This window comes from Rhea pennata, chromosome 13, assembly GCF_028389875.1.
Source record: "Rhea pennata isolate bPtePen1 chromosome 13, bPtePen1.pri, whole genome shotgun sequence".
In the NCBI taxonomy this organism is placed as follows: domain Eukaryota; kingdom Metazoa; phylum Chordata; class Aves; order Rheiformes; family Rheidae; genus Rhea; species Rhea pennata.
The window spans coordinates 22485624-22513015 of record NC_084675.1 but is presented as its reverse complement, the minus strand read 5'-3'; the positions used below and the strand labels follow the sequence as shown (position 1 = coordinate 22513015).

The window sequence follows — 27392 nt, the reverse complement described above, 5'->3', positions numbered from 1 at the left end:
TGTGCAAGATTCTTAGGACAGAGGCATCTTCCTGTGAAACAGAGATGCAGATGCATGAAGACAGTTGGATTAATGTCCGAGCTATATTGATAACCATTGACCTAGCATAGAAGGTCAAAGTGAAGAGACATAGACTTGACCAGAATATACTCTTTGGAATTTTCTGCTTTGGCTTTATTGACTTCCATGGGAGTACAGTAAACCTTTCAGAAGTTGTTCTGTATCTTCTGCAAACAACAATGTTCAGCAATGCCTGTGAAGGCAGGAAGGGGAAAACCTGAAAGGTACTTGTGCCAAACAACTACAGTTGGTGGAATTACCGGTTTAATACTTGAAACTGGTGTATTTATAACATTCAAATTTCAAATGAGCTTGTGGGCTGTAATGGAATCTCATTAGGTTTGGAGATATCTGAACAGTTAATTCACAGTTTGGGATAGTGCTATAATAAATAAATACATAAATAACAGCTTCAGAACTGCAGACAAGTACTGCTTGGTTAACAGAGTAATTGTTAATAAAAAGACTTTTGACAGGAGTGGTACCAAGGGGGATACTCTTTAGGAAGGTAATGAAATACATTTTATTTAACAGTTTCATTAACAAGTTAGAGAAAAATGTGATTGCATTGAAGTTGAATTCAACAGTGCTGCTGAAATTGGAAAAGAAGCAAACTAACCTAAGACAGTGAATTATTTATTACCACAAATCCAAATAGCATAGTGGCCATGAAGAATCAGATCAGTGGGCTGAATGCAATAAGTTGCAGTTCAGTGCTAATAAATGTAAATTCATACACCCAGGGAAAAGAAATAAACAATGTAAATACAGATTGGTTCCAGACAGTTATTTGGAAAATGGCAGCTCTGGAAGGACCTGCATCTGTTAGCAAGAAGTAGACTAAATATAATGTACAATGTGCTATCAGTGGGCACTCAGGAGTTGTACTGGACAGGACCGGGGAACAATACTGCATAGCAGTAGTCTCTGGCATTTGTGGACATCACCTACTTCCTAGAAAGGTATAAGAAAATGCAGAGTGCAGTAGTTAAATTGGAGTCTCATCCTACTCCCTCTTAGAATTTTAAAAGATTTTTTTTAAGCTTTACAGCATAAGATTTTGTATCCTTTTAGTGTCCTTTTTCAAAGACTTTTCATGGTGTCCTATGACAGTGAGCTCTGCAGTTTATGTTGTGCAAGACAGGTATTTTCTATGACCATTCGAGAATTTGCTGTGTTTCATTAAATACTCCTCTACTTTTACATTGCAAGAGAGAGTGAACAATCTACCTTCTGCATTTCAGTAATTATTTCATAGCTTATTCATGTCTCTTCTCTTCCTTTTCAAGTTCTCTTGGTGCTTTTTTAGAACAAAATAAATTTTCGTGTCCCCTATTATTGTGGAAACAGCTAGGCATAGCTTTGTATTGCACATGAATGTATACAAATGAAGAAAGAGGAGAGTCCTGCATAAGACATGCAATTTTAGTTACATTGCAAGATGTGATCATAGCTGGAATGATGATTATTTTCTGTTATAACTCATTTTGGAAAAGCTCAAAATGACATCATGGATCATTTTTGTTCAGGTAATGCATTTTATGTTCCTTATGTTCAAAAAGTGTGCAGAGGGTGATGGCACAAAATGGACAGGTTGCAGATGTAGGCTTGTGAATCAAACCTAGAATGATGAATAGACATTTAGCTACAGAGATCTCCTGTAGAGACAGGGAGAGGATGGACATTTTTTGCCTTCAAGATAGTATAAATGAAGGAAGTGGAGAGTTTGCAGGCCAGAAGTTGTAGATTAGAAAGGAGCTTCATCCTGAAGTTAAAGATGGAAAATCTTTTAAGCTGTATACTGGAATGGAGCTTTCATCAGGAGTAGCTAAACATATTTTATGTTCACATGTACATGTGAAGAACTCATTCTCATTTACATTCAGGTCCCCTTGTACCATTTTGGCAGCATGAAAACTCCATAAAACAAATGCAAATTCAATATGTTTTTACAGCTTAGGATAAAAGTGACTTGTCATTGATCAGAATCCTTAAGGGGAATGTTATATGCCTCTCTGCAATAGCTTTGGGCAGTGTAGTCCATCAGTACAGATCACTGAGACAGCATGAGAGAAGACACAACAAAGACAGGGTGGTAGGCTAAAAAGGATATATACGTAAGCTGTGAAGTGAGTCTGCATGGATCCATTTACAACAAGTATAAGAAAGCTCAAGACATTGGTCTGCAGCTGTTTATTTGATTAAAATACTTGAAGGTTTTTTCCTAGGCAAAGATTTGTTTCTTGCATGCTGTTCTCATGAAATTGTTATTTCCTTCTATGCAGCAGAAGCTGAACTTTTTCTGTGTCTTTTGCTCCTAGGCATCTGGGTCACAGGCCCCAATTCCACCCCCTGAAGCATGGGTTTGATGAATGGTTTGGATCCCCTAACTGCCATTTTGGACCTTATGATAACAGAGCACTCCCAAATATCCCTGTGTATAGGGATTGGGAGATGATTGGCAGGTAATTCAGCCACTTGCCTGCCAATTGCTTTCAAAAACATTACCTAGTTGCTGGCACTCTATTTTCTGTGCTTTTGCTGCTCACATTAGTATGCTGGGAGACAAGTGCTACCATAACAAACCATTTCAGTGAAAAAGACTTGGTGAAAACAGAAGCTGCTTCTGAATCAGACTTGCAGGCTTAGCTGGGTGGGTGGTCATCTGCGGTGACTTCAGCCTGTCCAGCCTGACTTTTATAGCATGTCGGGCATGAGGAATATCCTGCCTTCGGTAGGATCTGAAATACGCGTTACAGAATGCCTGTACTTCCTCAGTTCTGCTGTGTGCAGTCAGCCGATACAGAAAAGATACTTAAAGAACCTGAAACACATAAACAGCCCTTCTGACCCTGGGTCAGGTCCAAGGCTGATTTAATCCATTATGCTCCACAATGACAATCTGTCGTGGATGCTTATGGAAGGGGCATAAGAAATGAACATGTGGAATGGTCCTTCCTTTAATATACTTGTCCACCTTCCTAAACTGAAGGTTGTGTCCAAGTCTTTCTGTTTTAATAGCCATTGACTTGTCCTCTGTGAATTAGTCTTATCTCTTTTCTAAACCCATCTGTTTTTTTTCCTGCTCTCCACAACATCATGTGTCAGTTAGTTCACTTCTTGCTTTGTCCTCACACCTCTGAACAGGAGTTTCTCTCTAGTCCAGGGATGGCCAATATCCAGCCTTAAAAGCCTAGGTGGCAATTTTTTGTTGGAGCTAAGACAGAGTGAAGGGAAGGCCTTGTAGGAAAATGCACAAGGCAGGAGGAGACAAGAAGGTACAGATTAACCATCAAAAGGTATGTGAATTTAACAGCTAGGAGAGGAGGCAAGGATAATCTTAATTGGGTGAAGAAGAGGTTTTGAAGGCAGTGCTAGCAGCAAAGAGTATTGGAGCAGTATTGCCTGGGCAGTGCCCGCTGCTTCTGAGTTGTGATTATGGCTCTGACTTTTTCTGTCAAAGCTGAGATAATACAGACCTACCTTTACAATATTGATCTTGTTTTTTAAAGCCTCTCAGAGTTTTGGCATGTTAGATGATTGCTAAACTTTATTCTATACTCATAAACACCTTTTTGCAGGAATGCTGTCTTCTCATCTCTAACTTATCATCTAAATTTAAAATCCAGCTGCTTTAGTACTGAACTATAGGGTAGCACCTCTGAATTTTTGACTACCTTGGTATGCAGTACAGTCTGAGAGGCTTCAAATCTCAGCACATCAGAGGGATTTAGGAGTGTCCAAGATCGTCTTAGGTGCTAGAGAACACTTCAGCATGGGATGATGTGCCAGATTTGGCTGTCAGCAGGCCAGCTAAATACAAAGCTAGGTGTTTGATCCTGACAATTAATAAAGGTCTGAGTGCCAAGACCAACCTGCAAGTTGCCCATGGACCGTCGAGAGATCATGACTGCTGTAGACTACCTCTTGGAGAAGTTTGCTTACTCAGTGGTGCCTTAAAGACTTGCTGTGATGATTTCAGTCCACTACTGCCCTTGGAAGCTGGTCCCATTCCCTGCTGAAACACCTCTTTATTCCTTCTCTTCCTGTTTGTAATAACCTTTTGTCTGTTTGTGTAACACCATTCTAGGCTCCAAGTTTGCAGTCTATACCATTGTTGCCCATTTTGAGCCTGTTTTGAGTTTTGAGCCTGTTACCATCTTATTTCATTTTCTGTTACTCACCTGAGGACTTTTCTTCCCCTCCATTCTTTGCTTAACTGGTGTCTCAAAATACCTCAGCTTTTTTGAGCATTTTCAGAGCAGCCCAGGTTCTGATTCCAAGATTGCATTATCTCACAGAAATTGTTTGTGTACTTCTGAAAATTTTATTCACATATCAAACAATTCTGTATTCAAGAAGTAGCATCATATGATTTTAACTATACTGCACCTATTCTAATAGCATGAGATTAAATCCAATGTTTAAACTGCTACCTGTGTTGGTATCAGTATTCAGTCAGTTTTGCATACTTATCAGTTTCCAGTGAAAAACTGGTGACTCAGGTTTGTCCAAATCTTGTAGCCATCATTAATTTGGATCTACTCATTGTACTGCTTTCTCCTGTAAGAAAAAACAGGGTGACATTCTTTTTAATGTCTAAAGAGAATTGGCTGGTTATGTAAGTGATTGTGCCCTGTGCTGAGTAGTAACAGTGACCTGTGTATGTAAGTAGTGGGGACAAAAAGCCTTTTGTGCTGTATATTCCTCAAGATTTACTTTTTTTTTTTTCCTGTCTGATTCATTTTATCTTAAGATACTATGAAGATTTCAAAATTGATCTGAAAACAGGTGAAGCCAACTTAACTCAGATCTACCTGCAGGTACTGTCTTTTTTAATACTGATTTTTTTAACGCACAGTGACTTTTTGCTCCTTTTCGTGGAGAGACTTAGATGGCAGAGGATGATTCTGTTAAATTCATTTTTATTGTTGTTTACAGGAAGCTCTCGATTTTATTAGCAGGCAGCAGGCCAGCCAACAGCCATTCTTTTTATACTGGGCAATTGATGCTACCCACGCTCCTGTTTATGCCTCCAAACATTTCCTGGGTACTAGTCAGAGAGGACTGTAAGTCTTTTTTATTATTATTTTTATTTTAATTAATACCTCATGCTGCAGAAACAGAAAAACAAAGCTATGTTTATTATATCCAGCTATGTGGATCGTTTCTCAAAAGTGTTTGTGCATGCTGAAATACATGACCATATATTAATTAGTGAGAGTCTTGCTTGGAGTGTTCTTTAATACTTTTGCTATAACCTGAAATGAAGATCATATGACTAAAATGTGTTGGAAGAGTGGTGGAGTCTAAGCTCCTTTGCCAGTTGTGTGAGTAATGAAGTGCTGAACGTGGCATAGATGATTTTTGGAAGATTTTTGTATGATTAGTGCCTGTTTTAAAAGCATATAAATCAGAACAGCAAGCAGAAAAGCATACGTGAAAAATGCAGCTTATAGGAGGCAAAGGGTAGCTGTGTAGATTTTGTAAGCCTTACTTCTGAGACTGAAGTTTCAAACTGACGTCTGTAAGCAAAATGATGTTATTAGCTTCAAGCCTGTGTTGAAGTGGCTTCACCTATATTTGACAATGTTTTAGTTATACTTATCTCAATTGCTGGTCTCTGTCCAAGAGTGGCTCAGATCTGAACGAACTCTTGAGTCTTAATATCCAAGAGGAGCTGCTCTCTGAAGGTAAGAGACATGAGTTTTTGCAGTGACACTGGAAAACTTAATTACAGTATCTGATGCATGAGAATTAATTTCTCTGCAGCACAGGTGAAAATTGTGTCTACTGAAAGCATCATGGCTTATTACAGTTCATTGTGCTGTGTGGGGCTCTTCCTCTTCTGCTGCCTTAATGTTTTGCATCTGCTTCTGTTTCAGGTATGGTGATGCTGTGCGAGAAATTGATGATAGCATTGGAAAAATCTTAAAACATCTTCAGAAGCTGGGTATTAGTGAGAACACTTTTGTGTTTTTCACCTCTGATAATGGTGCTGCTCTCATTTCAGCTCCTAAACAAGGTAAGTCTCAGATGAAAAACCTGGACTGGGGCGTTGAAGTCAAGGTGTCAGTCTCCATGTCTGAGGAGGGGGGAAAAAAAGAAAAAAAAAAAGAAAGAAAAAAGGGGAGAGAGAGAGAGAGAGAGACCTGGATCTGGAGTTTTCTCTTTTGTTCCTTCTGTGATTACAAAAAGCCTCAAAGTCCAAAGCATTCAATTTTAGAGTCAACTCACTGTTGGAAAAGGTATCCTTGGCTAAGTGGACCTTTGACCTAATCGAGTATGGCTGTTCATCTGCTTACATTTCCACTTTGTGCTCCACTGTCAATGGGTGAATATTTTTAATGTATTTAGGTCTAAGCATAGTAACTTAGCAGTGTTTTTTAGTCTATCTGCTAAATGTGTATTTGAGCTTTCTGAGTAATTAGGAAGGGTTCAAGAGTCCCTCTTTTGTTAGCTCTTGTGAAAAATATCAAGGAGAAAAAGTAATTGCATGACTTCACAGGTTTTCTTTTTCTTTTTCTTTCCTTTTTTTTTTTTTTTTTTTAAGTGATTGTTTCTCTCAAATGGAGTCATTGCAAATTGATTTTGTAACCAACTCTCATTTATTTGGAGGCAGACTGTCTAGTGGTTATTGGACCACAAATCCAGGAGTATCCTAAGTTCTCATTCTAGCTGAGCCTCTATGTTTGCCTTTGTGTGACCTGGAATCAGTTGTGGGACCTCCCTGTTTGTTTCTCAGTAAGCTCAGCTGTGAGTTTGAGTTTAAAACCCAGGATATTCCTGCAAAATCACTTGTTATCTCCAAGAGTAAGCGTTCAGGGAATGTATAGTTATTTTTCTTATTTGCAAATCTGTATTTAATACTGTTCTAGTATTTTAAAATGATCATCAAAAAAAAAAAAGCTATTTCTGTCTGAAAGTGTCAGATTTCCTTTAGCATATAAACAACAGTTAACAAACCTAAAGAGAAAGAAAATGCCAGCAGTCTTTTGTGTGTTTTTTTGTTCTTTATTCTGTTAATAATAAGTTGTGTTTAACAGTCAGTTTCTCCCTGTGTTGAAAAGGCACTCCTAAAATTTGATCATAAAGAGATGTTTTAATAAAATAACTCTGGACATGTTATTTGAAGAAGGATTTGTGCAGAAATCAAAATTTGTTAAAAATTTCCTAGTTGACAGTGTCTCTTTGAAATATTATATTGGCATGTCATAGGTTATGTGACTTCTCTTCTTTCTCTAGGTGGAAGCAATGGTCGTTTTCTGTGTGGAAAACAAACCACCTTTGAAGGTGGCATGAGAGAGCCAGCTATTGCTTGGTGGCCTGGACATATACCTGCAGGAGAAGTGAGTATATGCTTTTAACAGTTTCTTCTCAATCTTACACAGATGGAAGTGGAGGGAATGGTTGTTGTTGGATTCAGTGGACTTTGGATCAGATTTCTAACATGTCCCACCTGTCAGTCCAGACACCTATGTAAATAAGGAGCTGAATGCTGCGCCTATAGAATGATGCCATTCCTGTTCATTATTTGCATCTAGAGTGTCTATGATCAACACTTTTGTGAACTCCAAGCAATCTGTTCTTTTTGTCTTCTTAGTCTATTTAAACTCTTTACTCTTTTGGCCCACTGTATTTTTAGTGGGTTACTTACTTAAAGCAATTGGAGCTACAAAGACACATTGTTATTGTATATCCTGGTCTAAGATAGGAGCATGCTGCCCACACGCTGTATCCTGAAGCATCCAGTGATATGACCCTCACCATTCTCACTTTGGTGTTTGGTAACAGATCCACTCATGGAGGTCTAGATACCAGAATATCGCACTTGCCTGCCTGTACACAAATTCATATATGATCACTTCAAAATAATCCTCAGATGGCAATTTTCGCCTCTGTTGACTCAGTTCTCATTGAAGAAAGATGCAACTAATTCTTCTACAGGCAGGGTTCACTGTAAATAATACATATTCCTTCCCCTTTGTGAGCATCTCTTACCCCTGAAGAAAGTGATACTTCATTAATTGGGCATTGTGCTTAAGACTACAAATTAATCATAAATAAAGCATTTATTTTTCTAAGTTACATTCCTTTTCAGTGGTTTAGTTGAGTCAGGATAATGATAATTTATTATTTACATTTAGGAGGATGCCGTCAGATAGCTTAGGTCTGCAACTGAGGGCAGCAAGGGTAGCTTAGTTCACAAAACCTACTAGGAATATATTTTATATTTTTTTTTAATTGGAAATGAAAGCAGTCTTTTTGTTTAAGTTTAAACATTTCCATAAAGCCTTTACAAGCCAACTACAACAGCCTTGGGCTAACATATGAGAATGTGAAACTGAAGCTGACTGTTTTGTTTTCCATGTCCAAACTGAATAATGTGCTAAAAGTAAACATGCATTATAAATAGGGACAAGTAAATACCAAATTTTAAAAATTCTTTCCATTGTAGTAACTCTAAGGATAATTAGGAACATAAGTAGAGAAATCTTTTTGCTTGCTTATTTTTTAGCTATAACTTGCTTGTGAGAATATAGCCACTCTCACAGATAGTCTTTTGCATGTAGTGTAGCAGATGATGAAACTTCATGTGGTGAAAAACATTCTCAGTCTGATGTGATGCATGGCTTCCTGCTTTGGGCCACGGTTGAATTTCTGTGAAAGCTATTTCTGTGCAAAGTTAACATGTTTGCATATATGAGCGTGGTGCCCAGGTGCCTTACTGTCACAAGCACGTGCACAGAGACGCCTGCTCAGCAAGCTGAGGTATGTGCCTATGGTTTATCGGGCAAGTGTGTGGCTGAGGATCTCCTCTTGCATCACTGTTGATATCCTCAGCATTTAAGCATGTGCTTAACTTTAAATCTTTCCTATCCTGAGCTCCAGTTCATGATGCCCTCTGCTAAATGTCTGCAGAGGCAGGTGACATGACTCCCAGAGGTGTTATGCTCCCAGACATCCTCTTGGACTTCTCTTAAGTATCTTCAGAAGGTTGTTCTGAGCTCTGTCCCCAGGATGTGCTACTTTGCTCTGAATTGAACCCACATATGATGCTGCTGATAAGTAAATACGTGATAGCTACTTATATGTCTTTTCTGCTTGTATTCTTGCCATCGAGGCTCCAGCATTGATACCCAGAGCAGCACTGACCGCAGGTGAGAGGTTTGGCATTGCTTTTGTGTAATGTAGCTCACGTTACGCTGCATATAGGGTGCCTGTAGTTATTGCTTCATAATTGCCTCTTTGGATGTAGTAGGTGAAGAGCCGTATGTTTTCTAATATGTTTTTGGCTTCTTTTCGTTATCTTATGAATTCTGTAGTTCAACAACGTCTTTATTGTGAGTTGAAATCACTCTAAGTCATGCTCAGTCCGACTAACTGTAAAATATGGAAAAACTGCTTCAAAGTCTCTTGTTGCTCTTTCTTTTCAAAAGAAATGAAGAAAACAAAAGCTTAGGAGTCTTAAACCAGGGTGGAAGCAAAGAGCTTCTCAGGAGTGCCAAACAGAAAGCTGAAGGGCAGACTCCTACCTCCTGTGCTAGCGTGGTTCCCAGGAGTCTCTGTGAAGCTACAAGTCTGCCACCGAGCTCCAGCAGCGCCCTGTGGGAGACTGATGTAGACTTGCACATCGGCTGTCTCGTGAGCCAGACAGCTGCAGATGAAGGCAACTTTTATTTCCATGTGATACAGATGGAGTGGGAACTAGCTCTGTTCCCTAACATTTCACTTAAAATCAGATGGTTTAGCAAAGACCTTCTATTTAAACAGTTTGAACTAATCCTGACCTTCTGAGTGAAATGGGTCAGGGAGCAATTGAGAGCAGCTCAGCCGGGAGATCAGAGCAGGCAGTAAGCTCCAGTCATGGATGTTTTGAAGAGGAGGTTGAGGGCTAGTGACCATTTCAGCTGGCACAACTGCAGCCAGAAAATCAGGACTTGTATCTATGGCCTCAGCCTTCTGGCCATGGAAATTTAGACATTGGCTGGAAGATTCATCCCCATCCTGCTGATGGGGTCTGGCAGTTTATTATTAATCTCATTTATATATAGGTTTTTGCTTTTATTGATATACAGGCTTTTACTTTTATTAAAGAGTGCATATGTGTTTTAAAAAAGGAACACCTTTTTATTTAAACAAAAGAAACTAGGTGACAGGATTGTGAACACTGTTGACGGGGATACTGATAGAGGTTAGGTTAATTGGTACAATCAGTGAATTTACAGTTTAGTTTGGGAGGGGGTTGCCTCGGGAGTCTATGTTGCTGTTGGCATCAACATTCAGTTAATTCTGGTCCCTCGTCAGGCGTGTTTATTCACACACAAACAGCCTTTCTGCAGTTTCCTCCTCGGCTATGTTTTCCAGGTGAATTCATAACAAATCAGCATTTCAACATTCCCCACATCACATCTGCCTTCTGGAAGGATCCAGCTGGAAAAAAAGAATCATACTCTGCTCGTATTTGAATCCTTCCCCTCTTCTCTTCCCTCACCCTCCTCCCCTTCCTCTCTCGTGCCTGCTTCCTGAAGGAGAAAAGAACATATCAACCCAAAGACAGCACTGCAACCTTTTCTTCACTATCTCCCATGGGGCGCAAATTGAAATTGAATTAGACAGGGATATCAGGTCTGCTTGCTGTGATAACTGTAAAAGGATTTTATTTAAAAACACCCTGACATTTGTTCACCCAGTTTCAAATATTTAGCTTTCCTCCTTTCCATTCCTGGCGGGGGCGACTTTATTAATTGTCGCCTTTGATTCAGAGTTAAAGCTTGAAAGCACTGATAACAGCAGTGGTGACTATTTCTTCCAGCGACGTGGCCCACAGCAAAAGGATTTCATTTTCTTAAAGACGTTATGTATATACTGAGAGTTTATTAAAAAGAAGGGGGGGGGAAGGAGGGGGAGAAAAATCCGTTCTTACGTGCGTAATACCAGCTGTTTCTCGCTGATACGAGCAATATCTGATCTCACTCTTTTTTATATATTATTTATTTTCTCTGGGCTGTTGCCCTCTGGATTTTTCTTTTTCTTTTTCTTAAAAAAATGGGAAAGGCAACTAGAATGAAAGAGCACTGTTGACAGGAGAAAATGGTAATTTTTTTTTATTTTTCTCTGAAAATACTTCAAAGTTTTATATAAATATTAACCTTTTTTTTCTCCCCTTCTTCAGTGTGGTGCTGCAGAGCACAGATAAATCCAAGTGGCTGTGGCATGGGCATTTAATTTCCTTAAGAAGTTTTCTCTGCTTCACGGAAAAATTTTGTCTGAGACCAGAAGTGTAATTGGATGATTAAAGAGAGTCATCTACATCTGGTTATGGTTAATAAGGGCCAGTGCAAGAAGACCATGGTGGCCCCATAGGATTGTCAAAACGCGATGTATAAATTAGGTGATATTAGAGGCACGAGTCTCAGGTCAGTGATTGCCACTTTGCTGCCTGTTATCAAAAGATTGAGGCGAGGGAATGGACTGACAACAAGAAAAGTGACTTTTGGATTCGCCTTATAGACTGTAAGAGGCCTAATTACAAAAAGTCCCAGACACCAGTCTGCCTGCCTGCTCCTGATGTAGCAGGAGTCAGGGAGCAGGCGTGTGCCAGATCTGCTTTTTATTAAACTCTGAGCTCTGCATATGGTGTTTTGCTGACCCCACAGTGCTCTTCAGGCATGTTCAGGGTAAATTAACCAGCAGGCGAGCCTGCGAGGGGCTGAGCATCTTTGCCGAGATGCTGAGCACTTGTAATCCTCCTTGACTTCAGGGGGAGTGAGGCATTCCCTGCACCAGTGGTTCACGAAGCTGTCCAGGTCTGTAAGGAGTGAAGTGATGGCTTGTTTATGGCTTATTTGAACGAGTGTACACTTTTTTTTTTTTTTTTTTTTAATTCTGAGGCCTTTCCAACTGCATGCCAAGAGCAGAGAAGAGCCTGTGTAAGGGCTCCTCTGAGCCCATCCGGAGAGCATACAGCACTGCCCGCCGCAGCGCGTGCTGTTGCGGATTTGGCCAGCTACTGTTCTCCCTGGTGGTCAGTGTTTGTCAGGCCACAGGGAGATGCACCTGGGTGCAGCTCCAGGATGTAGCGCAGCATGCCTCTTGGAGGGTGGGCTTGCCAGACCTGTTGATCTTGGTCAGCAGATCCAACTGGTTTCCTGAGCAAGAGTTTCCGTGGTCAGACTTCCTCTTTTGCTTGGAGCTTTGCACTTTGATTTCTTCATGAGTTGTGGAAGCATTCTTACATCCTACTTTTAATATTACATGTTCCTGCCAACACCTTCTGATGAATGACAGATATTAAAAATTGAAATTGCTATAATCAAATGATGTGCTATTTTAATGTTAAACTTGTAATCAGTTTCCTGCATGTTGCTTCTTCCAGTTTTTTTACTTATTAATTCTTCCTTTAAATGTTCACTTTTTCCAGCCTAGCCTCTTAATGAAAAGACTTGGTATCCCAGCAAAAAGGTGCATTTTCCCCTTTAATTTTTCTGCACAGCAAGCAAACCAACATGTTGCAAATACTCGTTTATCATGTTATCATTTGTAATCGTATTTAAGTAATTAGTATCAGCTCACAAGCTGGGGCTCTGTGACTAGCAAGAAGATTCAAAGATAAAAAAGTCTTTGATAGTCCCAGCATCATAATGTTCACACTGACATTAGCAAGTCTGCTGGCAGAATTTGGATTTCAGTCAAAATGTGTTTCTGTACTTTACAGATGTGCTTTTGTATCAGATGGCTTCTTTCTCATAACAAGTGGTATGGCTGAAAAGGCTCTTTTCATGTCACATCTTGTGCTGGTGCATCTTAGTGCAAAACATGCTTGCTCTTGCTCTTGATTTGAAGATATCTCCTTCAATTTAGTGTGTCATTGGCTAATTAAACATTCTGCAGCAGATAACAGTAGCACGCTGCAAGGATGATGGGAGCAAAAACTCAGTCAGAACAGATTTTTTAGGTTTTTAAATATAAATAATTAAGACCAGAGAGATAACTATGGCTTCCAATTAAAGTAAAAGAACTTGCAGATCTTCTTTGGAGGAAAAGCCAGATGTTTTTCTCCCTTATTAAAACATATACCAAAAATACAACAACTTTACAGTTCTTGAATTGTTGGAAATGGTTTGCTGATGAAGTCATCAGGCTCTTTTTGTTGTTATCCCTCTATTCCTGTGCTTTCTGAGAATTCTCTCAGGATATTCTGGTCTCCAGAGATGACCTGGTGAGGACTTTTTGCTTGTTTTAAGTGCTGATTTTTCAAACCACAAATGACTCGGAATTTGCAAAAGGAAATTGAACTCTGGAAAAAAAAGATGCTCCTATGAATGCATACATAAAAAAAAAGTGAGAAGAAAGAAAGAAAAATGAACAAAATGTAAATGCTCCCTAGAAAACAGTATGGAAATGGAAGAAATTTGGGTCTAGATTTCTTTTTTCTTTTTCCTCCCTTTTTCTTTAGGAGGTTTGCTGATGATGCTGCCCCTTAAAGGGAGATTTTTCTTAAAGATGCTTAGCAGAGAAGGAGATCAGGAAAACAGTGCTTCTGCTTTGATGGATACCAGCTTCTTCCACTTTAGCTTTAACTGAAAGCTTTTTTGCAAGTGCTTTTCTGTTGATTTTTCAGGTAAGTCATCAGTTGGGCAATGTGATGGATCTCTTCACCACCAGCCTCTCCCTGGCAGGACTGCAGCCTCCAAGTGACAGACAGATTGACGGCATTGACCTTTTACCTGCCATCTTGCAGGGACGGCTAATTGACAGGTTAGTTATGAACCGAGAGCTCTCATCCATGCCTCCAAGCTGAAGTGATCCCACACTTCGGTTAATTTCTTTAAATTAAATTTACACATATATTTTATAAATAGAAGTAATGTATTTTTGTTCCTGCTAGGTGAAATGGGGTAGCACCAGAGCTTTATGGTAGGTAGTTATTCTCTGTTGGAGCTAGCTTAGGTGGGATTTCCTGATGCACAACATATTGCTGTATAGTAGATTTTGTGGAGAGATGCAAATGTCAGGGGGTTAGCAGGGATCCCTGGAGCAGCATATGGCAACAGGAGAGATAAAAGCGTGTGAGCTGTAGCCTAGGTAGGGGAAAATACATTGTTTATTACTGGAGAAACATCTAAGAGTATGTTGGCTCTTTGCAGAAGAGTTGCAGTTTTTGCAGCCTCTGTGTGAGGGAGGTTGGAGTCAAAGGCTGGGCCACTGAGAGTGATCTGGAAGCTCACTTCTTCCGAAAGACCTGTTCCTGCAGATACTTTTATAAGGATAGATTTGCGTTAAAGTTCTGGAACCTTTATGGGCCTGGAGGAATGCTGTGAGCTGCTGGGTACAGGCACTAAAATCTGACAACAAGTATCTTTGGCGCTCTCATTTGAATGTTAGTAGATTGAGAGGTGTTTTAGTTGTGATTTTGATGAAGAATTTGGCAGCCTTGGAAATCAGAGTACGGAATACATTCTTTGTTGGTGAGATAACATGGAAACATACACATGCAGAACAAACTTGAATTCTTTTCCGTGCTGAACTTGAGCCTTTGTTCAGTAAAACTGCTTTTGTGTCCACTAAAACAAGAAGCGCATGAACGGTATTACCTGAGAGTCAGCCAGTGGCTGACATGAGGCATTGCAGGCTCCTCAAACACAGTCTGTTCCCATCTTTATTTCCAAAAGTTTGAATACATTTTTTTGCTATAAAAGAAAATTGCATTGCAGCCACCAACGTGTTGTAACAGTGCCATTTGTGCTACAGTAACAGTCACTCCAGGGTACTCCTTTTTTCTTTTTTCTTTTTCTTTTTCTTTTTTTTTTTTTTTTTTTTTTTTTTTCCCCTCCCAGATCTGACCAGGAAGTAACACTTCCGAGAGCCCCCCCCCCCCCCAAAAAAAAAGAACTTTACAGTGGATTAAATTGTAGTGTTCTTTTAATTAGAATGAAAAAGAAAAAGGCAGAAAATGAAACCAGTAGTAGCAAAATTTTGCTAATAAGCTGTCCCCATTCAAAAATAGAAAATACTTTACTTTTATTTAAAAAAAAACCAAAGACTAATCCCCATACCTTCAAATCAAAGGGGCACATAATAGCTTGTCAAATAATGAGTGTTTATGGCAAGGAAAAAAGACTGGTGTGTGTCTGGCTGTGGCATGTTTGTTTGGGGCTTTTAATTTTGTTAATGTGGCTAATTTAGATCAGGTTCTGCATTTTGGCGGATCTCTCAAGCTGCCTTGATTTCACAGGCATTTCAGGTGCACTAAGGATGCAGGACTGGGCCCTGCTGGGAGCAGCCTTTTCCCCTTTGCTCAGGAGCAGTTCCTAATGAGGAAGGACACGAGGCTCATTATGCAAGGAATCTGTAAAGGAGGCTACAATTTTACTCAAAATAGAAAATATCTTGGGCCACGCTTGTCTTTCAGTCCTGGTGATTTTAATCCTATCGTACATTTACAGACTGTTATTCAAAGTGGCATCGTAGGAGCAAGCAGTTTCTGCCTCATGGCATCTTTGAATCGAAGACAAAGATGCATACTCTTACAAATAGTGATAAACAACTTTAGTTTCTCATCCTGTCAGCAGCCTGAAACAGCTGGAAAGAGCTAAGTCTGATGCTCTTGCATGATGAGCTCTGCCGACAGATCAATCCTCTCTCCTGCAGATAGTCCATTTCAGAAAAATTCTGGGCTGTTCCCTCAAGAAATGAGAGCACGTTATCAGGGAAACCGAACAGGACCATTGCTGGGATGCCTGGGGGAAGGGTAGTATACGTACAAGGGTACGAACCAGCAGCTGCTCTGGATGGAATAAATTTTTCAAATGTATCTTTAATTGAGAGAACTTAAGAGAAAAAAAATAGCATTTTTTAGTTATATCTGTGGATGGTGTAAGGGGAGGGTTTAGGGAAAGGAAATTGATAGGAGTTAAAGCATTTTTGGCTACTAAGCTTTTTTATAGAGAGTTTTTCTGGGGTGGCATTCAGCCTCTGGTGTCCTCCCTGGCCATCCTGCGTGTCTGACAGCAATGGCACATCGCTTGGTGCTGCCTGGCTGCCCTCCGCCGGAAAGGGGGACTAAGCATCACGGATTCGGTGAATCCCTGTTTCTGTCTCCCTTGCTCACGCGCACGTGCGCGCCGCTTCTGAGACATTTGGTGTTTAAATCAGCACGCTCTATAGGAAATAACAGGGTCTGATAGTTCAAGGATTAACAATCACTGGCAGCCAAGCTGTATAACGTTTCATTCTCACGCAATGTGAGCTCTCAACTTGATGAACACTTTAAAAAACGTTAATTGAAAACCTTGCAGTGGCGACTATTAGAAAGCAGCCTGTTTCTGACTGATAGCTGAATCGAAAGTCAGACGCCGTTAAAGCGTTTGGCTCCCTTATCAGCGAGGCTGCCTGGGCCCGGCGCGTTTGCGGCTCTCATGCGGCTGTGCTCTCCCCTCTGCATCCTTTTCAGGCCCATATTCTATTACCGTGGCAACGAGATGATGGCGGTGAGAGTTGGACTGTACAAGGCTCACTACTGGACCTGGAGCAACTCCTGGGAGGAGTACAACAAGGTAACAGACACGGACCTGCTCCCTCCTTTCCCTCGCTCTCCCCTTCCCCAGCCGCTTTCCTGTGCAGAAATGGCCCTTTAAGGAGAAAGAAGGAAAATGAGCAAAATCTTTCTGAATTGTCCTGAGTGGTGCTACCTTTCAACAGTGCTCCTTAGCCCTTAATATTAAGCTCCTTTCCCTGGTGAATTATGGGCATTCTTGTCCTTCCCATACTAGATTTAGAATTTGGTACCAGGTTGGTCATATGGCCAATATACAGTACAAAAAAATCTGATGCCCTTGGCTATTTAAATGGAGTAAGGTGGTGTGGTTTTTTTTTCTTTTTTTTTTTTTTCCTGAAAAGGAAAAGGAAGGCTGTAGGAACTGTACAGTGGAAAAACCAGCTCTTACTGAAAATAGTAGAGTACATATGTTTAATCTATTACCAGCACTTTTGCAAGCTCACATCTCTCTAACATATTTTACATTTTATTTGCCAAATAGGCCCTGCTTTTGTAATTTCCTGGCTTATCCTCTCACAATTAGAAGTTAAGCACTGTTATTTTTCTTCTTTTGTATCTTTCTTGCCTCAAACTTGGGTACTAAACTCTGAGCCATTTCTTGAATGGCACGTTCACACATGTGCCTTGCTGATTATACGTTTAGACATGAAGTAAATGTATTATGGCACAGCTCTCAGCAATTTTGACAGCAGGCTGTTTTGGGGGAGGGATTGTTTGTATGCTTTTTTTAAAATATATATATATTTAGCTTATGGTAGGTCCTCAAGGCATCACAGGTGCAGAAATAAGTGCTGGTGACATTTGTGGATGTAAAAGTGCATAGTTGCTTTGGTGGGGATGTCTTGGGAGTAGAAGGAAACGTCAGCTCCAAGGGAGCCATTTAGTTTCAGGGCTGTGAATGTGTGTTTGTCTTTTTAAGGCTGTAAGGCTCAAGGAGTCAAAGTTTCTGTTTTACACAGAGTAAGAAGGAAAGGAAAGTTGGCTCCAAAAATGCATTGCACGCTTTGTGTCAATGTTAATATTCCACAGCTAAAATGAGATAATATATTTGTCTATGTTAGTGTGTGCATAAAGCCCATATATCACACATGACGCTGTGGAGGATTTTTCCTGTGTGACCCACTCGGAGGTTGTATGTGCATGTGTATAGACATATGAATGTGCTCAGATGCATGCTTTTTCCATGTGTGTGGAAGATAATGTCACACACAAATAATTGCTCTGCATTGTAATATAAGCACATACACTTACTTACATGCCTCGTTTGAAAATAAATAAATGTCTACATTGATCTAAGGCTATTTGTACATGTCTGAGTATGTGTGTAGCTGTGATAATGGGGACTAGTTACTCATTTCAAAGGCTATCCTATTGTGAGCAGTGGCAGTTGTGCAATTAAGGATTATTTATTTCTTTCTGAGTCTTTGTTTAACTACTGTCTGATAAAACTCAGCAATTATACTGTACATCAGAGAGATGATTAAAAATTCACTTGCTTTCCTGCAGCTTGTATCACATGTGGTTGATGTGGGTAAAATTGGAGCACATTAGTGGACAGACTAGCCATTAACAACATGCAGAGGAAGCTGAGGCTGAAATTTGTTCCAATTCTCCCCATATCCTCAAGCCATTAATTACAAGCCTTGCAAGTTTAAAAATAGAAGTAAATCAGGATGCAGAACAGTTCTACAGTTCTGAGTCTTGTTTTAGAAGTTTTGTAATCTCACCTTATGATGCAGTTGCCTCTTTCGGTGACTGGTGTCCTCAGCTGTATTGATACTGGACTAGAGTTATTCTACCGGAATCAAAGGGGCCAATTTGTTTGCTAATTTAATTTGAAAGGACATTTAAATGCATGCACGTGTGTGGCATTAGAAATTCCGACTGTTGGCAGATTTGCTGTTTGATAAGTTTGATTTACCATCCTAGTAGAACTTTAGCTAATAAGGCCTTGTGTAACTGTAGGATCTTCAGTTATTACCTCACTATCTGAGTCCAGTGTGGCATTTTATTAGACTTTTAAATGTGAATCTGGGGGTCTAAACTCACACCTGGGATAAACAGGTGTATCAGCTTGGTATGTCATCCACTTGAATGAGATTTGAACTTGGCCAGATGTGTCAAAACAGCTGTCTGAGATTTTTTAAGAGCCTTCTTTTATGCATAATTGAGTATCTCGTTATTTTTATAGATTTAGTGCACATTTTAGCCAACCTCTTTTTACTTTCAGAATTCCCTTATTAATTGACAGTGTAGGAAATAAATAAATAAAATAAAATAAAATAAAAACCTGCACTGTTTTTAATCCATGTTTATCTGATTTTGTTTGACTTTTAGACATGACAATACTACTATAGCAGCCAGAATCACATTTTTATGTAGAGTTGGAAAGTGTGAAATTGTTACACGCGTACATGCATGTTGATTTAAGACTACCAGGCCTTTCAGGATTAACTAGAAACAATTTGTGCAACTTTAGCCTCTAACCTGGAAAGCTATTTGCTTGAATACAATGTAAGTTTGTTAAGTATGTATGTAGAAATATATAGTATAAGTGTGTGTGTGTATGTATATAAAGTATATATATAGAAATAACGTGCCAGAGAGAAGAAGCTAAAATCAGCAGCTATGTGGATTGCCAGGTTGTAGGTGGATGCAGACCATTTGGAAGTATATGTATTTCTGCTGTGGCTGCATTTAATTCACATAATTCACTGTAAGACTGCCTTACCAAGGATTGTAGGACATCTTCTACTAATTTTAGCAATTTTAAGATCAAGATTGGATGTATTTTGCTCATTTAGACAAATCATTTTGGACCAGTTGTGTCTTTCACTGTTCAGGAAGTAAGACTAGAGGACCGCAGCTCTGCCTTGGCCTCAAAATTTAAAACTGCACCCGGGTAACACTTAGTGATATAACTGTGCTTTACTAAGCAAGGGGCAGAAGGGCTTATGCTACAGGAAAAGTGATAACTAAGGAGAAACCTGGGGAGCTCCCTCTCCTGTATAGCTTAAAACACATAGGTGGTCTTCTGCAAGTCTCCTGCAAATTGCTTTTCTTGTTGCCCTCTTCATCCATCATTTAGCCTGTAGATAATGCTTGCTTATCACCAAATTTGGCCTGGGTTATGAAATGCATGAAAAATAATGCATGAAAACTTGGCATATCATATGCTACTGTTTTATTGCTACTGTATTTTTACTAGAAGGTCTCAATTGTAAACATCAAGTCTCAGGGAAAAGTAGAGATGGTTTTCACCACCTTCTCCTTAAAGGGCATTATGAACTTCTATAACCTTCCTCTTTAGAAGGCTGCATCCAAGGAAAACTGTGTTGTTGCTAGAGTCAAACTTCTGCCAGGGCAGTAAGGAATTGAGCATTCCTGTACCACGCATCTGTGGTCTCTGGTCTGGGGAAGACTGGTGAGGGTAACTTCTAAGCCTGCAGGAAGGGGGACAAGCACGTGGAACAGGGCTGGGTTGAATGCAAGGACTTTGCTCCTTCTGTTAAAATACTTGTCTGCACTCCTACAAGTTACGTGGCTCTGTGGTGCCTACATTACCTTATATTGCCAAAGGCAGCCCTCGGAGCAGGCTGAGCGCCCTTCTCCCTGGCAGTCTCTTGGTGGCCACCTCAGTAATGCTGAGTGCACAGTTGCCCAGAAGGCTTGACTTTTGTAAGTGGAAGCAGAGGAAAAGGACAGGGGTGACTCAGGAAAAGGAGGTCCCCTACTCACTAGCCTAAAGAAGTATTTCCACTGTAGGCAAGTTTTCCATTCCTAAAATATGAACACCCGGAGTTTGTACTGTTACGAGTTCTTTTGTCCAGCTGATTGACAGGAGATGTACGTTTGATCTTCCTTATTTGGAAGAAGAGGCCTGAAAGGGGAAAAAGATGGGTATTCTCTGTGGATTTACTTTAGTCCTGCAGAAATTTCCTAATTTAATGCTGTGTAGAGGAGGAAGGAGCATGAGCTAGCAGGAGAAATGAAATCTTCCCTCTGCCTGCCCCTGAGATTATCCAGCAGAGAATAGTTCTTGTGCCCTCCATGAGCAGTGGTACAAGGAAAAAAAAATCTAATGTGGAAAAGTCCTTTGGTTTGCTGGAGAATGGCTGATAACATCAAGCTTTCTGTTGTCAGCTTAATATCCTGTTAGTAGTCTTCAGTGATTTTTCATAAAGGCTACTGTGTCTTTAAATGATTTGTGTATATGTCTATTGTTTTAATGTAAAATGCCAACGGGGTTGTGTGCGCTGCAGTCTGTTCTGATTGCCCTTCTCGTCAACATGAAGGAATCGATAAAGCCTTTTCTGCAAGGGGGATGTGAAGTCAAGTAGAACCTCACAAATAATGACATTTGGTTGTGGTCCTCTGAGCATATGAGCTAGCCATTGATCGCTTCTGCTTGAGAGCCAGTGGAGACTTTCTGATTTGCCCATCTTTTGTGGTTTCTTCCAGGCAGTTAACACTTAGAAGCAATTTTTGTTCAACAGGGTTGAAACCGGCAGTCACACTTTCGGGTGTCTGGTTGTTCTGAGCTTCAGTTTGGGAGGCTTTTGCTGGGAATTTCTAGGAGAGTGCGAATTACCACTTACCAGTGCTGTGGCAAGAAACAACATTCCTGGCTTTAATTAGCCGGTATTCTTTTCCTCTCTCCTGCTTTCCAATGTTAATACAGTTTTGCTGTTGCTCTGGGTTTTGTGTGCTGGAATGAGGAAACATGACCAGGAGACAGAGCCCAGATTTGCTGCGCCACTATCAGAATGCACAGTTGCCTGTCAAGTTAGACTGATCTGGGACAGCGCCAGGGTGATGAACTGCCAAAGGGCTTACATTAACGCGAGTGGTGATTCCATTGCTTGGCGAAGAGCCCAAACTGGCAACCGGCTGTATTTGTCTCATGTCTATATTGACATAGCATCTGTGGTCTATTTGCTCTGGAAATTAAAGCATAAGCTGTGCAACCAATAGCCACTAGATATTTCAAAGGCAGAAAGAACAATCTAGGTTGCACAGTTGCTGGGGAGAAGGGTGGATAGGTATGTTCCCTGAAAGGTCTACCTGATGCGCAGGATTTTTGTTTTTTAAGCAAACAGGTTTGTGCAGTGGTACAAAACACTATGCCTGTGTGGGAGACCTAGTGCATGAGCTGAGATATTTCTGTTTGCCATCTGATAGTCTTTTATTGCCTCTCTTAGGAGGCACAGAGCTGACTTGTGCCATAGGTAGGATCTTCTGATTTAGCTTTCGTGCTTTTACAATTGAGAAAAGATCCAAGAATTTTCCTAAACCAAGGCAGTGACCTTTCTGCTTTGTTTGATTGGTGTTACCTGCAGACATGCATATTACCTTTGGTAGTGTGCAGAGTAAAATATCAGGGCTGTGCTTTTAACTGGCTATTGATCTTCCTCCTGCTGTTATTAAGAGTGTCAAAGAAATAGTTTTAAGGAAGTAAGAGCAGATGAAGTGGTGGTTGATTTGGGTTATGTTATCCTGATGGATAGGGCAAGCATACCTACCTCTTTGCTCTTCTTCCACCTAGCATAACTTTATTTTTTGAGCAAAGCTGCCGCCTGGAACGCCTGCTGGAAGTGCCAGAGAGCTGAGCTGCTTCTTGTAAGTGTAAATCAGCAGAGCTCCGCTGCTGCCCATGGAACTATGTTGCTTTTGCTCCAGCAGAGAATTTGGCACATTTCTATTTACTGTTAAACCATGCAGTGTTCACGTGGCTCTATGGGCCATGTTGTCAGATAGTGCGTTTAAAAGAAAAAACATTTTTTTTTATTGAAGAGCAGGAAATGATCCAAAATGGTGACACAATTTAAAATTCCCTTCTGGTGGCCTTCATCGGTAGAGGTACCTGGAAGGAGCACTCTCCTCCGTTACCAGTCCGGTTGTGTTTCAGCCTGTACAGGAGAGCAGAGCTACTTTCCGTTCTTCCCTGCCAGACGGCAGTTTCTTCTCTCCTGTCAAAGACATATATAAGGAGTTTTGGCATGTCCCTCTGCCCCAATTCCCAGCAGCAAGCATGACCAAATTTGCATGCTTTCCAGGCAACTGGAGCCATTGTCCCAGTGTTCCAAAGTGTGGATCGTCTTGTCTTTAAATGCTTCTCAAATCTCAAGCAAATTTTATTTTGTAATAGTTTTGCTCCAGAGAATAAAAGCAATCCAGACTAGATGATCCTAGATTTTTGATTTATTGGTGTAGCTAATTTTCTCTTTCCCTCTTGAGAACTGAAAATAGCTTTGAGTTACAAAACAGAGTGAGATAGAGCTTAGGGACAAGTTAAATTTTATTTTCTATCAAATGTAAACTATTTTACTGAGTCGAACTGAGCAGCACTGACCACTGTCATCATACCCATCAGTTTTCAGTCAAGAAGAGGCACATGCACATACACATTTTAATTAGAAATAGTTAGATTTGCTGCACTGTGGCATGATCAGAGTTTCCTCTCCTGGACGTGTGAGCTGTTTCTGGAGAGCTTTCGCGGCACCGTGAGAGTCCTTTTTCCCCCCATCCTTCTTTCAGTACAGTGGCTACCTCTGTGACCGCTCGCTCTCCTGTGAGCTGGGTGCTGAGAAGTGGTGAATCACGTTAAGGTTCTTCAACACATGACTTGACATGCGTGTGTGCAATGAGTAAATCTCCCCCCGTGATCCGACGCATGCGAGTGAATTCTGGAAGTGACTGCGAGTTTATGACGGGCAGGCTTCGGAAAGCCCGCGTCTGGCTGACTCGGCTCACGGACTATCTGGTTTTCCACAAGCTTCATGCGCTTTAGTCCTTGTTTGTTCATTTGCTGCCAGGCAGCCCAGCTCCACACCAGGTTTGCTCATTCTTGCTTCTTGATTGAGCTTAACCTCTATAATTTCAGGAAGCAAGTAAAACCATTTTTCTCTAAAAACAAGAGTCTTAAGTGACTGTACTTAGTTCTGTATCTATTACCTTCTTACTTGCTTTCTACTGGCTCATTTCATTAGCTTTTACTTGGGTTCTCGCTCTCCCCATTACAGTTTTATACCATGCTCATTTCCATGAACTACAAGAGAATGCTCTAGTTGTTTCTACAGTATTTTAGTTGTTATTATGCTGGACAGGGCCTTAATGACAGATGTGAGGATATGATTTCAGCACATATGTTTTGCTCGTTTGTTGATGATGAAGTAGAAAATATATTAAGCTGTCTCTGCAGGTTGAATATTGGTGGTCACATAGTACATCAAAATAATAATAGTTGTATTTGTGGAGATAAAGTTGAAAAGCCTTAGAAATTTACCTGGTGGTTTCAGCCACATTTTAAGAGTATTATTTATTAAGGTCATGAAACAGTATGTTTGAAAATTGTGGGTTTTTTTTTTTTCCTCCCTAGACTGCTTTTGAAGAGGGCATTGACTGTTTAGATTAGAAAGACAGGTACCTTTTGGCTAGTGGCATGAGGCAAGGTTGTCAAGGCACTTTCTTGGGAACCTTTGGGACGTAACCTAGACTATGTTCTGGAGTCTCTGCTACAAGGATTTTACAAAAAGCAAAAGATAAATTGTAAACAGAGGAATGTATAAACGAATGCCCAAGAGACTAAAATCTTCTTTCACACTAAAGCATTTGCAGCAGAAGAGTATTGTACCAATTAGAAGGCTCTTAATTAAATAGCTTGTTTGATTTGCATCCAAATTATAATTTGGATGTTATGTCAGCTTTGATACCTTTTCATTAACTGTTCCTTTTGAAAAAAAAAATCTATTTTTCACTCTGTGTTTCAGAGGTCTGTGGCATCAGAAGGTGGAAAGGTCAATCATTTTTGTATCCATTTAAAGTCCATTATTGGTAGGCCACTACAACCTATCAAGCAACTCTCTTATTTTTCCAGTCAGTGATTCAGGAATCTATAGCTCTGCGCAGATAAATGGGATTTCATGGGCTTCTAACCTTCTTGCTTTATTGAAAAGCAGCATATTAACTGCTCCACTGACCAGCTGTCCATTAAAAACACAGGATATTTTTAGAAAATTGTTTGCCAATCAAATCCAACCAACATCTGTAGAGAGCTTTTCAGTATGTTTGTTTTTTAAGCAAATCCTACAGCTGCTTTCCCACCTCCACTTAAATATTCCTATTTACCTTCTCTCCATGTCTCTGTCCATGTCTCAGCGCATTTTGAGGTATTGTAAGTAGCACAGCAGGTTAGCTGGAATTGTAAAACCTCAGTTTTACAAGTCCATTAGGTGGTAGTCCTTGCTACTCGATGGGGCCCCCTGCTTTATTTCCTCTTCAGTGAAATTAGCACTTTAAGTCTCTTGCTGTTCCCAGGGCTAAGTGGGTTCCCTTAGCCCGCAAGACAGCAGGCCGGGCTCTAGGCTGTTAGCGAGTTTGACATCTGGCTAACAATTGGCTGGAGTTTGGGAGACGCACAACCTGGCGCGGCGTGCAAAGGCACAGATGCAGCGAGCTCGCTGCTCCGGACTGCTGAGCAGACAGCCCTGTCTGTCCCTCGGGTGGCTGCTGAGCTCTTTAACCCATTGCTGCTGGCAAATGGAGTGTCTCTGTACTTCTGGCCTTCCCACCCACTACTGCTGCCAGGGAAATCCTGACTTCTGACCCCGTAGACTTGAGTGTTAGTCACAGGAACGTTTCCAGGCCTGACACAGTTCTTCCAGCCCAGCTGTCATTCGCAGGTGAGTGCCTCGATACCAGCTTCCTGAGAAGCTGTAAGTTGAATAAATAAATGCACCTGTTTTCTTTTTAAAATTAACCATATTTGCTTCTTTCTTCAGTGAAATAGGTCCTTTAGGTCTGATGTCAGATGCTGAGCATGCAGAGTTTCTGGGAGGCTAATGGGTGCCCGCTGTGGCCTCGCAAGATTATGTCCTGCAGTTTTGCTGGATGATTCCCTGTGACTGCTGCTTTTAGATCAGAGTTGCCAAGTGATCAGAACCTCTCTGCACGTTTCTGAGCCATAGAAGGCAGAGAAGATACTTTCCACAGGCAGAATTCCTATGATTAAATGGTTTCAGCTCTTTCTTTTGTTTGGCATTTCATTTTAATGAATATTTTATAGAGATTATTTTTTTATGAGGCAAAAATGTAAGGCCTGCTTCAGCTTTTTTGCTAGTGCAATAGCAACCTTGTCACCTTATTTTACCCCATCAGATCAGAATCTGTTTTGCAGACTAAAGCAAATTCCCTGGTTTTAGACTAATTCTGTACTTTGTGGGTATATTTGGCAGCACTGGAGAAAGTTAACCTGTTTCGATTAACAACAAGATGCTGAAGATCAAGTGGCGTCAGCCAGAATTCTCTCTCCTTTACCCTTGGTGACCTGTTTCCTCCTCTCTAATGCAGGGCATCGATTTCTGTCCTGGGCAGAATGTCTCTGGAGTGACAACACATACGCAAGAGGAGCACACGACTCTGCCGTTGCTCTTCCACTTGGGAAGAGACCCTGGAGAAAAGTATCCATTAAGGTGAGCCAGTTGATAATAAGGAAGTGAAAATTCTTGTCACTGTCAGTGTTTTTGTGTTCAGAGGACCTGAGGAGCAAAGCTGCAGGGTAGAGAGAAGTTTTGCATGCCTCTGTTTGCCTGGCTTTAACATCCAGGCTTGTTCAGACCATTTTTATCGTTCTTTGGCAGCAGATGTTGTTGCTCCGCTAACTTCACTTTCCTAATCGTCTTTTTTTTATTGCTTTTATTCAACTGTTGCTGTGTAAGAAGAAAATAGGCTGCTTTCAGTGATTAGGGGCAGTGTAATGAAGTAGCATTTATAAGATTTGCATTTCGCTGTGTTCCTTCATCACAACATCTCTGCTGATGGCCGCAATGATAATTATCTACATAACCTGGCAAATAGCTTTAAAAAGTGGTAGTCACTGAAACAAATGAGTGATTAGCACATGTGACTGCATGGAGTAATACAGTCATTTCTAACAAGTAAGTGGGGTAATGATAATATCAGCATGGACGTCACAGTAACGTGGTGATACCAGAGGCATGTGAGTGTATGCTTTATATAATTCACTTGCCTTGGTAGCTGTTTATTGCAGTCTTTTGAAAGCTGTCTCAGGAAGCCATAGTTGGTAAGAGACGCAAAGAAGGAACAAACCTTGGTTTTCGAATGGTCAGGCCAGATGGATGCCCACCAGTCTCTGGTTGTACTCATCAGTCCAGTGATTCTTATCCTTGTGTCCAGCAACCCCTGAGAGAGAGGGCAAAATGCTCACTTTCGCTTTTCTGGACAGGATTAAGTTTTGGGCAGCTTTAGAATGAAGAAATAGTGACAGTGAGAGTGTGCGTTGGAGGTAGTCTGCTGCAATTCTCTGTGTGTTTTGAAGGGTAGGGAGGAAATACCTTTAGTGATTTTTGCATACTCTGTGGCACTTTTTGTCTGTGCTACATTGGAATCTGCAGAAGGCAGATGTGGTAGCTTTCCAATTCCCTAGCACCCGCTAAAGGAGCTTCTCCAGAGAGTCTTTAGCAAGAGGACTTTCTGCTCAGGCCTATTCCCTCCTTGGACTATCCTGGCTGTCTGAATCCATTTTTCTATAAGTCTACTATTGTAATCTTTATCTCAAGCACACACCATGCCCTGGGAGATTTCTGTAAGGATTTACATAGCCATCAGCCAGCACAATCCACATATTAACTTACTACCTCCAAAAAGGCTCTCAAGGTGTCCTCACCTTCTGCCCCTCTTCCTTTTAGCGACTGAGATTTATTCTTAGGCAGAACTAGACATGGGTTGGGGCGTCCAACCTCATCCCTCGCTA

At 40.7% G+C, this 27392-nt stretch overlaps 1 protein-coding gene across 1 annotated transcript in view; it reads left to right on the top strand.

Annotated features, from left to right (window-relative positions):
- GALNS (galactosamine (N-acetyl)-6-sulfatase) overlaps positions 1–27392 on the top strand; it is a 50893-nt gene that overhangs the window by 7040 nt on the left and 16461 nt on the right. The window contains exons 5-12 of the mRNA XM_062586707.1: positions 2382–2525; positions 4817–4883; positions 5002–5129; positions 5946–6085; positions 7306–7409; positions 13685–13821; positions 16517–16619; positions 25970–26091. Coding sequence (XP_062442691.1) covers positions 2382–2525; positions 4817–4883; positions 5002–5129; positions 5946–6085; positions 7306–7409; positions 13685–13821; positions 16517–16619; positions 25970–26091 — 945 coding nt within the window. The remainder of the gene's footprint in view (positions 1–2381; positions 2526–4816; positions 4884–5001; positions 5130–5945; positions 6086–7305; positions 7410–13684; positions 13822–16516; positions 16620–25969; positions 26092–27392) is intronic.